Source organism: Ahaetulla prasina, chromosome 1 (assembly GCF_028640845.1).
Source record: "Ahaetulla prasina isolate Xishuangbanna chromosome 1, ASM2864084v1, whole genome shotgun sequence".
In the NCBI taxonomy this organism is placed as follows: domain Eukaryota; kingdom Metazoa; phylum Chordata; class Lepidosauria; order Squamata; family Colubridae; genus Ahaetulla; species Ahaetulla prasina.
In genome coordinates this window covers 103,746,015-103,761,767 of record NC_080539.1, presented here as the reverse complement: position 1 = coordinate 103,761,767, position 15,753 = coordinate 103,746,015, and the positions used below count along the sequence as shown (strand labels likewise).

General features: G+C 36.0%; 1 protein-coding gene across 1 annotated transcript in view; it reads left to right on the top strand.

Moving 5' to 3' along the window:
* The first annotated feature begins 8,020 nt into the window (after positions 1 to 8,020).
* Positions 8,021 to 15,753, top strand: part of PEX7 (peroxisomal biogenesis factor 7) — a 66,167-nt gene continuing 58,434 nt past the window's right edge. Inside the window, exons 1-2 of the mRNA XM_058170991.1 lie at positions 8,021 to 8,292; positions 11,131 to 11,188. Of these exons, the coding sequence (XP_058026974.1) occupies positions 8,145 to 8,292; positions 11,131 to 11,188 (206 nt within the window). The 5' untranslated portion in view covers positions 8,021 to 8,144. The remainder of the gene's footprint in view (positions 8,293 to 11,130; positions 11,189 to 15,753) is intronic.

Sequence of the window (15,753 nt, the reverse complement as noted above, 5' to 3'; positions counted from 1 at the left end):
AGAGTCAGACCCAATAGGGAAACCTTTACCTATATGAATTGTATGTAAACATTGTGTACCTTAGGGACTAAGTACATCAGAAACACAGAGTGATTCTGTGGTAAAATGGGTGGCTATTAAACTTAATAAATAAATAAAAAATGGGAGAAAAAGGGTCAGTCTGATACTACCATCAGGAAGATTTCAGAATAGGGTAGTGTGAAAGCACCTTGAAAACAATGCACCAATTACCAAAAGTCAGCAAGGATTTGCCAAGAACAAGACTTGCCAGATTAGCTTCTCGTTAGTTTTTAATTAGGAATGTATTTAATAGATCATAAGAGCACTGAAGACATGATACATCTTGATGTCAACAAAATATTTGATGAAGTGCCAAATGACATCCTCATTACTAGCCCAATTAATGTTGTCATGAGAATTAAATATTTCTCCAACTGGTTTGAAAACCCTATCCAATGAAATGATCAATAGTTCTCCAATAATCTGAAGCGATGTATGAAGTGTGATGCCATAAAATTCAGTCTTAAACTCTGAACTTGTCAACAATTTGTTCATTTTGTGACTTGGGTGAAGAGGTGGTAGTCTTATCAAATTCACAAATGACAAAAGTATCTGATCAGATAACCAATGTCCTAAAAATATGGGGGGAAATCAGAATATAGTTTGAATTTTATTGTTCTAAAAATCTCTCACCTGTAGGTTATAAATTGAAAGTAGCAGAATTATGTTTTACACAGATAAACAAAACATCAAATGCAGTTATAGAAAAGGTTGGATCCCTGGCCATAATTCTTGTGAAAAGACTTTGGAGTAGTAGTTGATTAGAAATGGAATAAGAATCAGGCTATAGTTGCAAAAAAACCACCCAATACTATTTTAGGTTGTATCAACAATAGTATATTTGGTGAAATCTAATTACTACAGATAGTCTTTGACTTATGACTATTCATTTAATAACCATTAAAAGTTATGGCAGTACTGAAAGAAGTGACTTATGATTGATCCTCATACTTATGACCATCACAAAGTCCTGTAATCAAAATTCAGGGGATTGGCAAGTGGCATGTATTTTTGATGGTTGCAATGTCCCAGAGTCACATGATCATCATTTGTGACCTTCTTGGGAGGGTTGCAATAAGCAAGCCAACAGGGGAAGTCAGTTTCACTGAACAATCAGAGTGCTTCACATAATTACCAGTAATTCACTTAACAACTGCAGCAAAAAAAAAAAGGTTGTAAAATCGGACACACTCAATTACGGACTCCATCACTTAGTTCCGGTCCTAACTGAAGTCATAGGTTGAGGATTACCTGGATGTTGTTTAATACCTATTTGAGTATTGTTAGCAGATTCAGAAAAAAAGAACAACATAGAGAAATGTGGATAATCAGGAAACTAAGTCATATGAAAACAGGTGGGACGAACTAAAAATGTTTAGATTTGGAACTGAAGATTGATGGAGGATAACAGCATTCCTCAAATACCAAAAAGGCTATCATATAGACAACAGATTTTGATATTCCTCTATCATTCTAGAGTGCAGGACATAGAATAAATAAAAAGATAATGGGTTAAGTTACAGGAAGGCAAAATCTCATTCAATATTAGGATTATTTTTCTAATTATTAAGAGCTGTTCAACAGCGAAACTAATTACCTATAGAGACACTGGGTTGTATGTATTTAAGATGAGGTAGGAAAGCCATCTGTCAAGGTTACTTTGATTTGGACTGTGGCACTAAGCAAAAGGTTAGCCTCTTCCAGCTTTATGATTCTATACAAATACTGTTCATTTATAACTGGAATTGTCTGGCTGCTGTATATATAAACACATAAAATACCAAGACTGAAACTAATAACAATATAGCATAAGACCAAGGCCAGCAATAAAGTGGGAAAATCAGTGCAAGTATGTGAAAGTAGCCAATAAAAATGTTTATGTGGTATAAAAAGTTAAAAAGACACCTGATTTTAAAGAGGGCCTTCCATATATGCCCTCACCTCTCATTGAAAGTACTTTTTCTTGTAATTTTATTGGTGGTGGGGAGGAATTTTAGATGATAAACTTTGGCTCTGTAGAAAAACATGGAGAAGAATTTGCTTCCGTCAATCAAATCTAAATTAATAGCCTTTAAAAGCTAAATCAGAAACTTAAAAATATGTTTGGAGTTCCAGCTCAAAAATTAGGTATAATACGGTCAGCATAAATAACCCTTTCTTTAGACTCAGAATTGAAACCTGCCATTTAAGACACTGAATCTAATGCCTGATCGGTGTAGCACTTTACAAAAAACAGTAAACTGTTTTTAAAATAATTTGAGAACTATTCATTGAAGCCAAAGTTCAGTATTGTACAGCACCTTTGGGTACATGGATATACATGAACTTTGTAGAGGGCATCTACAAAGCAGATATACAAATTTTATTCATATAAAATAGTTAAGAATCAAATGGACAAAATAGAGGATACCAACTTCTCATGAGATTTCATGCAAGAATGCCAACATTTTGCAAGAGGTGATGAGAAGGGGTGGGAGGCTTGTGATAGAGGGAATCAGCTAATTCCATTATTTAAGCATCCTATTTTAAACATGCCTAAAATACAGTACATAAAATGTACTGCAATCATAATATCTAACTGGTGTATGGATTCAATGCTTAGATTCTGTTACTGTACCATGGACTCATTATGCACTAGAAAAAGGAGAATTTAATTTCTACTACTTCAACTTTTCAGTTATCTACAATTTTCTTTAAACAAGGAACTTGATCGAGACCTTTCAGAAGAATGGCGGTAATACTTCTAGAGAAAAACATCTTAGTAAAAAATGGTTTACTATTTCTTTGTACACTTCCCCTTTTCTTCGTCATGTCTTTTGGATTGCAAATCTGAAAGCAGGAACTGTTTGCATGGATTTTGTAAGTCACTGTAGAATTTTTAAAATTTGGCTGAAGAATTGGGTATAAATCAATAAATTTATGCTTGGTGGAAAAATAATGCCTGGAGCGAAATGTAAGTATTTACGCATGAAAAGATACACACAGCAAAATACAATGCTACCTTGCCTCAAAAATGCTTGCTTTGGAATACACATCTTTTTTTCAAAGTGCATTTTTCATAATAAATGGAAGTTTCATTATAAGAGTTCCTTTTCACTTTTTTCTTTGCACAAAGTAATCTCTGCCTTTTCCTGCAATAAAGCAAACATTGCCATTTGTGCCTCCTGAGATAAGGTCCCTTGATATATCTTTAAATGATGTAATTGGAAACCTGAAAATAAAGATGAACAATCATAGGGATGGTTGCAAGAATAAACATACGTTGCATTTTTAAAAAATTAAAAACTGAAGCTTAGAATAACAAGTTTGCTTGATAGAAAAGTGAATTTCTTTGATCCTGGTGTCCAAGGATTATATATTTGTAATTTACATTAGTAAATGTACATTAGCAAAGGTCTAATTTGCCAATATATTCTAAGAAAACATGCTAAACCATGGTTTAACCACAGCAGGTTATAGTGGCCTGGTTCATACTAGGGCAGTGATGGCTAACCTTTTTGTCCTTGCGTGCCAAAAGTGCGTGCGCGCGCACGACAGCACGTGCATGCGTGCCCACACCCATAATACAATGCGAGCATGACAGCCCCCCCTACACATGTGCACACACACACACACACCGCACATGCTCTCCCCCATGCATGCACACTGGCCCCCTCCGCACCCAATCTTGGGCCTAGCAAGCCTTCCTGAAGCCTCTTGGGACCAAAAAAGGGACACGAGGGGGACACGTTGCCTCCCCTGTGCCCTGTTTTGGGCCTAGGAGGCCTCCCTGAAGCCTGGGACATACACCCCCACACCCCCACACACACCCGTGCATGCTTATGCTGTTACAGGTGTTATGTCTGCCTTGTATGCAGCTTTATTCCTCTCTAGCATTCACCTCCATTGTTCAGTGATGCAGTTCTTGCCTCGCTAGGATTTACCTCTATCTGCTCCTGTTCCTGTTGGATATATATAGTTATATTCTCGATGGCTCGTATAGTGTTTTAACTGCATTTTGATTAAACAACAGCGCTGCAGAGACCTGAAAATCAGGTGGCCAGCGGGAGGCACGCGTGCAGATCTCAGTTGGGGTGAGGGCTCATGCGTGGCAGAGAGGCCTACACATGCCACCTGTAGCACACGTGCCATAGGTTCGCCATCACGGTAATAGGGTTAGCTACACTTCAGCAGAGGTGGGTTTCAGCAGGTTCTGACCAGTTCTGGAGAACCAAGAGTGGAAATTTTGAATAGTTCAGAGAACCGGTAGTAAAAGTTCTGACTGGCCCCACCCTGAGGGCCTCTGGTGGCTCAACAGACTAATGCAGTCTGTTATTAAGGGCAGCTGCTTGCAATTACTGCAGGTTCAAGTCCCACCAGTCCCAAGGTTGACTCAGCCTTCCATCCTTTATAAGGTAGGTAAAATGAGGACCCAGATTGTTGGGGGCAATAAGTTGACTTTGTATATAATATACAAATGGATGAAGACTATTGCTTGACATAGTGTAAGCCGCCCTGAGTCTTCGGAGAAGGGCGGGATATAAATGCAAATTAAAAAAAACCAAAAAAACCCCCATCTATTCTCTGCCTCCCAAGTCCCTGCTGATAGGGAGGAAATGGGGATTTTACAGTATCCTTCCCCTGTCACCCCCACCAACCCACGCCCATCAACCACACTTACAGAACTTACAGAAGTAAGTAAGCCACACTTACAGAACTGGTAGTAAAAAATTTTTGAAACCTACCACTGCACTTCAGGTAAATAAAACATTACATAGTGGAATGAGCACTAAAATATATTTATTTTTCAAAAAAATAAGGTTTGTTTAGATATCATAAGATTGTCCAATCTTGCAAAATTCAAACAGTTCTCCCATTTGGATTTTTCACAAATCAAAAAATAAAAGGAAACCAGGCCTGATCATTAAAGGAATGCCGAAATAACAATTAATTGCAGGGCTAGAGTCCATGTTCTTCCACAATTAAATTGTAGAGAAAATGTACAGATTACTGAAATCTGCTTTCATGGGGGAAATGTTGCCTTGTCCAAAATTTGCTTAACTGTGTTTTGGGTGCTGCAGCAGCTACAACTCTGAAGACCAGAGAAATGAAGTAGTAATTCTCCTCTAAGAGACCTCTGTGGTGATTAGTTGCTCTGCTCTGCAAGTGACTGGGTGCAGCTGAAATATCACTTTGCTGCCCAGTGGCATCTGTTCCTGAGCTTCTCTTTCTGGTGTCAAGACTTACATATAATCCAAGGTGTTGATGATCATGGTATATGATATAATGTTTTAGCAGTCAGGGGTATTAAACTGGCAGCCCTTGGGTCAGATACATCACATGCAGGTCATGCCCAATCCAGCTCTGTGAAGGGAAAAACGTTGCGATACATCACATGATGGCAACAGGACGCAGCAAGTTTGACACCTGTGTTTTAGCTTATTTGAGGGACCAATTGTCTTGCATTGTGTCTGCTCATCCTGTTTGTTCTAAAAAGGTCAACTTGCTTTGAGTCCCATCAATTAAACCATGTAAAGGAACGGGAACCAGGAAGTGAGCTTTGTCTGTCATTGCACCCATTCTTTGAAACAGTATTTCCATCAAGATCTTAATGAAATCTTCCTTTTTTTCCCCTCTAAAAACTATTTTTCCCCAGGCATATATTTTGTGTGGGTGCCTTTTAGCTGGGGGATTCAGATATAGTATGTTATTCTTCCAGATGACTGCATTTATATAATAAATGTGTTCATTCCACATATTGTTTCCTTTTTCACTTTATAAAGCTAGTCACAGCCATTTTGGAATTGGGTAGGTAATAATTTTACAGAAAATAAGATTCACAGGGTTTCCAGCAGGCACTGGGGAGTGTTCCTGAAATCTGGCATAAATTTTCACTACTCAATCATTTCCAGAGGTTAATTCCTGAAATCTAAAAGATAATTTAGCTAGAGAGAGAAAACCTTGATGCACTTTGGAACTAACAATAAATTTAAAACTCTTTATTACTCTTTTTTCCTGAAGGTAAGAACACATATTATATTCTTGATGTACAGTATGTCAAGTGTTTCAATAAAGAATACCAAGTACACTCTATTATATATCATACTCACACATACTGGCTTTTTCTAGCAGTTATTGTACATTTAACAAACCTGATCAAAATAAGCACTTACCAAATGTAACTTTAAATTATGTAACTTCTCTGCAAAATCTTATTGTTCATCCTATTTATCTTTCAACTACCTACACAATAAGCCACAAACTTTCAGGCATCTTTATTATCTGTGCATAAAATTTTGTGTAAATATAGGCCTAGCTTTTATTTAGAGTAGCATTTTTCATTCTTAACATCAGTGTTGCAAAATCTTTAGCATATTTTGATCACTACTTTTGTTGAGAAATTAATAAGACTATGTGATTTATTTGATTTATATTACATAAAAGTTTACTAACATCATAGGCTTGTATAGCTTGTTCTCTCACAAAGCATATAGTGAACTGAATTAATGCAAGTTTGCACATGACATTAGCCAGATTCACTCAAATTACATGCTGAGCCACAAATTAGGCAGCTGCATTTTAGCTAACATCTTGGGCAAACCAGACCATGTGTGCTTCCTTGGAAGTTCAATTGTATTAAAATCAATAGTATTTTCTTAAATTGTTTAAAATGATTAATAGAAAAAAGATTTACTATTGTCAATTAGAGATATGGTTCAGGTGGCTCTACTAATGAGTATACTCGGAGTGGATATACTCGTTCTCTCTGTGTGCCTAGGGTTTGTATATTTTTATTTAATTTTAAACACATTATGGCGGTTTTAATATATGCATTGCCAGACAGAATTACCTTTGGTGATATGGGTGGCCAGGTAAATCTTATAAATTAATAAGTAACAGATTTGTTGACCTCCACCCTTTGTGAAATAAATCTGTTACTCTAGTAAAATGCTAATAAAGAGCTTCTTTATCTAAGAGCGGAAATAAAGAAGAGTGGGGCAATTGGATAGAATTTCAGTCTATCCAATTTACCAATGAGTCTATAAAAAAACAGGAAACTGATGCTGGTAACTTTGGTCACAATTCTGTCATCATTACATTTGGGTGAAAATTTATTGATATATTTCTCTATTAAAATGAATATTTTATTACTATGCACAAAGTATGCATGAATAGCAGTTGAAGTCTTAATTGTGTATAATATATTATTGTAATGCTCTGACTAGATGGAAGTGTAGTATTTCTACAGTTAAAGGTGCATTAACTTTTAAAAAAACTATACTGTCAAAACTGAAGGTTTGCAGAAAGAGCAATGAATAATGTCCTTAAAATTGTATTGCAATATGCCTTGGCATTAATTTATTACATATTAGTTTTAAAAAGCCAAAACAAATATTCATTTGTGGCTTTACCTGTTATTTTACCCTTATAACCACACTATAACCCATCTTAATGAAAAGCAATATAAACATTTGCAAAGTCTCAACGAATACAATGTTACACATCACACTTAAACAAGTCATTTAAAGACATGTTTTAACAGATTAACAGAGTTGAAAGAGACCTTGTAGGTCATCTAGTCCAATCCCCTGCCCAAGCAGGAGACTCTACACTACAGCTTTTCTGACACATGGCAGTCCAGTCTCTTCTTAAAAGCTGATGAAGCTCCCACAACTTCTGAAGGCAACTTCTGTTCCACTGGTTGATTGCTCTGTTAGAAAATGTAACCTTATTTCTATTTCGTAGTGGCCTCGTGTGTACAACCTAACACCTCACCTTGGATAGTTTTAACCAGTTATGGGGATTTGTGTGCGTGTGTGTTTTTCGCCTTCTTTGATTCCAATGAATCGATGAATTGAATCCAATGAAAGGCGAGCTGGAACCGGAAGCCCGACTCGCAAGAAGGCAATTCGGAAGAAAGGCTTGTCGCCCAAAACAAGCATGGCGGCGACGGCGACTGTTTCCCTCATCTCCTCCCATATACAAGGGGTGGGGTGGGTGGGTCCGCGGCGAAACAAGGAAGGGAGCGGGCACTTTTGAAGCTGCCCGCGAGCAGTTGCCTCCCGGCGGCCGGACAGACGAGTTTCAGAGCCGGCCGTGAAACCATGAGCCGTAGAGGCGGCGAAGCGCTAGGGAAGCTCCTGAAGGCCCAGGCCTTCCGCTTGCCCGGCCGCCACGGTTACGCAGTAGAGTTTTCGCCGTACCTGCCGGGGCGTTTGGCCTGCGCTACCTCGCAGTACTACGGAATTGCAGGTGAAACGGCGGCAGCTGGCGCGTGCGCAGTGGCAGCGACAGCAGCAGCAGTTTTGCTGCCTTGATTCTTCGGTCGCGTCAAATGGGTGGTTGGAGAGAGAGGAGGACAGGCTGTGTGGGGCAGACTCGTCCTGTAAACGGCAGGGCTACTATAGGCTCCAGTCTGCGTGTCTGTTTGAAGGGCTTCACCGAGATAATGACCTGGTTTGAATAGTAGCCACCGTCCCATTTCCCGGCCATTCTTAGGTTTCACTAACTTAACCAGTTTGCAAATACTAGGATTTTTGCAGCTTAGGTTTAACCGAGCTGATAAAAGTTTACCTGGAACAGAAATACATACATTATCTGCACTACTATTAATCTTCTCATCGTTCCCATCACCCATCTCCTTCCACTTATGACTGTATCCTTACGATTTAGATTGATATTGATTTTTCCCTGATTGCTTATTTATACCCTATGACTATCATTAAGTGTTGTACCTTATGATTCTTGATGAAGGTATCTGTTCTTTTATGTACACTGAGAGCATATGCACCAAGACAAATTCATTGTGTGTCCAATCACACTTGGCCAATTAAAAATTCTGTTCTATTCTTTCTATTCTATTCTATTCTACGTGCTCTTGGTGGCCCAAAATTAACTGGGAGTCTTCAGGTATGATGTGCACGGTTTAGGGCCATTTTTTTAAAAAATAAGCTAGCTCAAGAGGTCACGCAATACTGGGGGAAGAAGGGCTTGGGAAAGCCATAATTAAGTGCTGTACACAGTCCTCACGTGGGAAGAGAGTGCTGACGCTTTCCTGGGTGAGTGCTGTCAGGTTACAGCCAGTTGGAATGAAGAAAGCACAAGAAAAAATGTTCCCTTCTTTTAAAATGGAAACGTTCAGTGGAAAAAACTTCAGCTAAATCATGCATGTATCCTAAACAAATGTATGGTTTATTACAGTGTTGTGTCTGGTATATTTTTTTTTATGTCTGATGTGATTGAGGAAATTGGTTAGCAACATAAATTTTTGGCTCAATTGTTGTCATAAATTGAGGACTACCTGTATGTCTCTCTGTAAATCTAGTAGTGAAAATTTTCTTTCCCTGCCAGCCTAATTATGTTTGATAGTAGAGGTAGGCCTCGACTTATGACCACAATTGAGCTCAACATTTCTCTAAGTGAGACACTTAAGTGAGTTTTGCCCCATTTTATTACCTTTCTTGCCACAGTTGTTAAGTAAACCACTGCAGTAGTAATATGTTAAGAGAATCTGGCTTCCCAATTGAGTTTGCTTGTCAAAGGTGATCACATGACCCTGGGACACTGCAGTCGTCATGAGTCAGTTGCCAAGCCTCTGAATTTCGATCATGTGAACATGGAGATGGTGCAGCAGCAGTAAGTCTGAAAAACTATCATAAGTCACTTTTTTGAGTGCTGTTGTAACTCCGAATGGTCACTAAACAAATGGTTGTAAATCGAGCACTACCTGTCTTGCACCTGGAAGTGAATCTCCAAACATAAAAAAAAAAATGCTTTAGGAAAGCAAAAATGCCTTAGGAAAGAAGCATTTCCATATATGATATCTGAATGGTGTGTTTGAGGCCACAATCCAAAAAGTGGGCAGTACAAGGATGAAAATGGGAAAAAAATCATTTTTATTGAATTAAAATTAAATAGTTAATATGTAATTTCCTGTCATATATTTAGTTATATATTTCTCCCAGTCATGGTGACAACATTTGAATAAGTTCTGGGGACACACATGAAACATTTAGGTTTGCATGAAACTATGGAATCTTAGGTTGCATTTCCATTTTACATGGAATAAGTATACAATTAGCTATCCAGTACAGTTACACAAGTATATGGTAGTCATTAAATTGATATGTCACTCCTTTAGCCCAGTATCTTGCAGACCGGATACTGCAAGAATTCCAGACATGCTACTTTATTTTTGTGAGGTAAAAAACAGGAACTTTGAAAGTCAGTCAGTTTCCTTCTGCCTTCTCTTTCACCAAACAGAATCAAAGCGGGCTTATTTTGAGTTTTTCTTTCTCATTATTTTCACATTTCCAGGACTCATTTGCTGTTTCTTTTCTCTTAACTGTTTCACCATTCTTTCCATAAGATCATCTCTACATTATTTTAAACTATGTCTGAAGTTAATTGTGACCATTATATTTTTGTACCCTAAAGTCAAAAATCTCTTCAAACGTTTATTTGAAAGTGCTTCCTCCTTCCTCCTTCCTTTTCCCATCTCAAGCCTTCAAAATGGTTCTTGAAATGTACAGCTTTGAAGGTAGTAAAAAGTAATACTGATTCTGTTTAACAATGCATGCTATAGAGATGTATTTTTATATTTAGTCTCTGGAGGCTTATTAACTGTAAAATTCATCAGAGTGTATCCTGTACATCTTTTGGAAAAAGAAGATGTCAGAGCACATAATTTGTATATAACATCTTCAGTTAAAAAAATTAAACAGTAAGTGATGAAAAAGACCTCTCATAACCTGAAAAAGCACTGCCAGTCAGAGTAGCAATTCTATGTTAGTAGATATAATTTGACAAGGCTGTAAGGTAGGCTTACAGCCTTGTTTCTGAAAGGGGTTCCCAAAGTTTAGCAGTTTTCAAGAATCTTACTCTAATTTAGTCTGTATTATACTGTAAAGCAGGGGTGTCAAACTGATGTCCCATGGGCTGGATGCGTCACACGCTGGCCACACCCACCCCAGCTGCACAAAGGCAAAAAACATTATGATATGTTGCGATACGTCATGTGACACGATTGAGTTTGACACCTGTGCTGTAAACCATTGTTTTCAGTGTTGTTTTTATTGTCTTCAATTTTAGGTTGTGGAACTCTAGTTGTGTTGGAACAAAATGAAGCTGGACTTCATCTTTTCAGGAGGTATTTTGTTTTTTTGATAATAAAAATAATTATTGCATAATCTTGTGTTTTTGGAATTAGATATTCTGATGTAGTTTTATAAAACAGTGTAACTGAATCAAATGCACTTATACTGCTAAATTCTGGTCTGTTGATTTAATAGAGTAGTATTGAATAAAAAGGGGTTGAAAGAAATATTGAAAATAGAACAGTTCAGAATCCTTTAAAACCTCAAGAAAGAGACAGTATTTTTAGGAAGTAAAAACTTCCTAAAACAACTAGAATTTTTTTTAGATGCAACACAGATTCATACCTACTAAATTTTATTCAGTTTAGTAGTTTACTGCAACCTTGGAACATTACTAATGTCTACATTTTTGTTATGCACAGAAATATTCAAGTTTTTTTTAAAGGGTATTTGCCAGCTCCAAATTTTGTTTCAAACCCCAATGGTGGAACAGTCCAATTGGTCTTGGATCCAAATATGAATGTTAATTCAGAAATCCTCATGTCTTTTTTTTTTTTTTGGTTTTGTTTTACAGAAATTTCTTTATAGGACAGAATTCTTTCTATGAAACAAAATTATTTCAACAGGGAAATATTGAAATATTGAAACAGGAGAGAATGTAGTTTTTTTCTAGTTTTCCAAGGATTTTCTGATTACAGCATATTGTTTTGGTGAAATGTATTGCAAAACAATTTGGGGGATGGTTTTTTTTATTATTCAACCATGACAATGGACAAAGACAGTAAATACCTATTGGACTTTTGAAAGTACAATATTACTTGCTGTTTTAGAAATACTAGGAATGTCTTTTACCTTTACCTTAACTGTATAGGTTTTAATTTAACAAAAAAGAAAATAATTTTAAATGGCTCTTCATTTTCTGTTACTTGCATTTATCATTTCTTGTAGAGGGACGTTTATAGCACACACATACCCCAAAACCATAAAACAAAAGTCAACTGAAGAGAGAAAAAGAAAATTGAACCAATTTCCCACTTTCCAAATGTGAAGATTCTTCTTTCATAAAAACATTGCACATGAAACTTGCCTACATTGATTCCACAAAAAGGCAAAAAAATAAAATAAAAAACCCTACATTAAATTCTACTAAAAATAAAAGCTGTCAGCAATTACTTTTTAAAAAATCTAGCGTCAATTCCCTGTATCTCTGACAGTTAATAGTGACTGATTTGTAAAACTGACTTCCCTCATAATGTCCTTCTGCAAAACGATATGCATTCAGAAGATAGGAACTTGATTCTTCAGTAAACAAGGTGGATGCTTAGTCCCATCAATTTGTGTTATCAAGCAACATTTCTGAATTGGGTTGAGTTCTTAGCCTTGGCAATGTAACTACATTGTGCATGTGCCCAAACTGAGATCTGATGATATAACGACAAGATAACATTTAGGGCAGATATTCTCTTCATTAAAATTGTGAAGGAAGTTTTCCATCAAGTAATCTGTAAGTAAAACAACTAATCGCTGGTAGGACATTTCTAACTACAGATCCATAATTTGTTTGCCAACAACATACAGGCTACTTCTGGGCATAATTATAAACCAAATCTTTTTTTAAAATTTTATTAAGGTTCATTGTAGCATAATAAATAATTAAAATAAAGATTAAGAAAACAGAGGGGAGTGCATGACTATAAAAAAGAGAAAAGGAGGTATTGACTTTCAATTCTTTCCAACACAGTAAAATTCTAATACAGTTATAACCCCAACTTTTTATATTATCTATAATTATTACAAGCCAGTTGTATAAATCTTCAGATGAAATGTTGAATTTCATTTTTTAAGCATAAAAACCAGAAGCAATATTCCTATAGAAATAAGACCAAATGAAATCTCTTTGCTTAAAATAATTTACATCACCATTTTAGCAAAATCTTTTTTTCCTCCCTCCTCTACCCCCATTCTGGGAAGTGATAAATATCACTATTTATTAATATTTCTAAACTATCATTGTTCATATTAACAAAACTCATTATATTCTTTCAAATTCATTAATCTTAAAGGGAAAACTCTTATATTATTTTTAAAATTCTAAAAATTTCTCTAAAAATTTCATCTTTATAAATGCATTTTTTAAAACTTCCTTTCAGCATACAGTATATACTTTTAAATTCACTTTCAGTAATTTGCAAAATTTAGGAATTACTAAAGCATTATATATAAAAGAGAAGAAAAAAGAATAACCCATTTCCAGACCCATTTTATAAGCACAAAAGAATGCATTGAACTTTCTTTTAATTACCTGTGTCAAACGAATAGAAAATCCATCCTTACTTCAATTAGCTTATTAAATTTAAGTCATTCCTTCCAGCTTGTTCTCATAAACTAAAATCTTTTTCCTCTTTGGAGTATCTATTATATAAATACAAACTTCTCTTTTTCTCAAGAGATTCCCCAATACGATTTTTAAAACAAATATGTTGAAATTGTCAGTTTCCATTTCATTTTTTAAGTGGAAATCCCAAATGAATTCTCTTCATAGTTTTTACTTGCAATTTTTCTTGTTTCAGTTATAATTGTAATGGGCTTGTAATTAAATCATCTTCATTATAGGCACTGTTGATGTCAGATTTATATTCCAGTTAGGTTCTTTTTATTGTCAAATATTTGTGCAGTAATAACCTTAGTGCTTTGATAACCTTTGATAACCTTGATGGAAGTATTTTTTTTCTTTTTTCTTCTCCTTTTATGTACACTGAGAGCTTATGCACCAGAAACAAAGTCCTTGTGTATCCAAACACACTTGGCCAATAAAGTATTCTATTCTATTCTATTCTATTCTATTCTATTCTATTCTATTCTATTCTACATGCTCTTTCATGACATTTTTTGAACATAGTTGATATATAAAGTGAATTGTTTTGTTTAAATACTTCTTCAAAATAATTTTTGCAATTTTTGCCTGGTTTTGGTGCCTTCTATGTCTTTTTATATAATGCTTCATCTTCTGTTCTTCTGCTCCCTCTTGTGGTAAAAAAAATACATTAAAAAAAAGCTTTTTGTGGATGACTTGGTACCTCCTGGCCAATCAGTATCCATTAATTTATTTTATTTTATTTTATTTTATTTTATTTTATTTTATTTATTTATTTATTTATTTATTTATTTATTTATTTTGTCACAACAATATATATAAGCATCATACAAAAGGTTATATAATATATAAACATATATATGAGTAAATATTAGGAGGTATAAGCATATATATATATAGGAAGAAGAAAAGAAAAACAATAGGACAGGAACGGTAGGCACGTTTGTGCTCTTATGCACGCCCCTTTTGGTCCTCTTAGGAATGGGGTGAGGTCAATAGTAGAAAGTTTTTGGTTAAAGTTTTTAGGATTATGAGAAAAGACCACAGAGTCAGGTAAAGTATTCCAAGCACTAATGAGATCTGTTACAGAAGCATATTTTCTGCAATCTAGATTAAAGCGGTTAACATTAAGCTTAAATCTATTGGTTGCTCTTGTATTATTGCAATTAAAGCTGAAGTAGTCTTTAACAGGAAGGACATTACAATAGATGATTCTATGAGTTAAACTTAGGTCTTGTCGAAGGCAACGGAGTTCCAAGTTTTCTAAGCCTAGGATTTCAAGTCTGGTGGAATAAGGTATTTTGTTGTTTTTAGAGGAATGGAGAACTCTTCTTGTAAAATATTAATATAATATAATAATATAACAACAGAGTTGGAAGGGACCTTGGAGGCCTTCTAGTCCAACCCCCTGCCCAGGCAGGAAACCCTACACCATCTCAGTCAGATGGTTATCCAACATTTTCTTAAAAATTTGGAGCATTCACAACTTCTGCAGGCAAGTCATTCCACTTATTAATTGTTCTAACTGTCAGGAAATTTCTCCTTAGTTCTAAGTTGCTTCTTTCTTTGATCAGTTTCCAGCCATTGCTTCTTGTTCTACCCTCAGGTGCTTTGGAGAACAGCCCGACTCCCTCTTCTTTGTGGCAACCCCTGAGATATTGGAACACTGCTATCATGTCTCCCCTAGTCCTTCTTTTTATTAAACTAGACATACCGAGTTCCTGCAACCGTTCTTCATATGTTTTAGCCTCCAGTCCCCTAATCATCTTTTTTGCTCTTCTCTGCACTCTTTCTAGAGTCTCAACTTCTTTTTTACATCGTGGCGACCAAAACTGGATGCAATATTCCAAGTGTGGCCTTACCAAGGCATTATAAAGTGGCACTAACACTTCACGTGATCTTGATTCTATCCCTCTGTTTATGCAGCCCAGAACTGTGTTGGCTTTTTTAGCAGCTGCTGCACACTGCTGGCTCATATCTAAATGGTTATCCACTAGGACTCCAAGATCCCTCTCACAGGTACTACTATTGAGCAAGGTACCACATATACGGTATCTGTGCATTTTGTTTTTTGGCCTAAATGTAGAACCTTACTTTTTTCACTGTTGAATTTCATTTTGTTAGATAGCGCCCAATGTTCAAGTCTGTCAAGATCTTTCTGTAACTTGAGTCTATCTTCTGGAGTGTTGGCTATTCCTGCCAGCTTGGTGTCATCTGCAAATTTGATGAGTTCCCCATCGATCC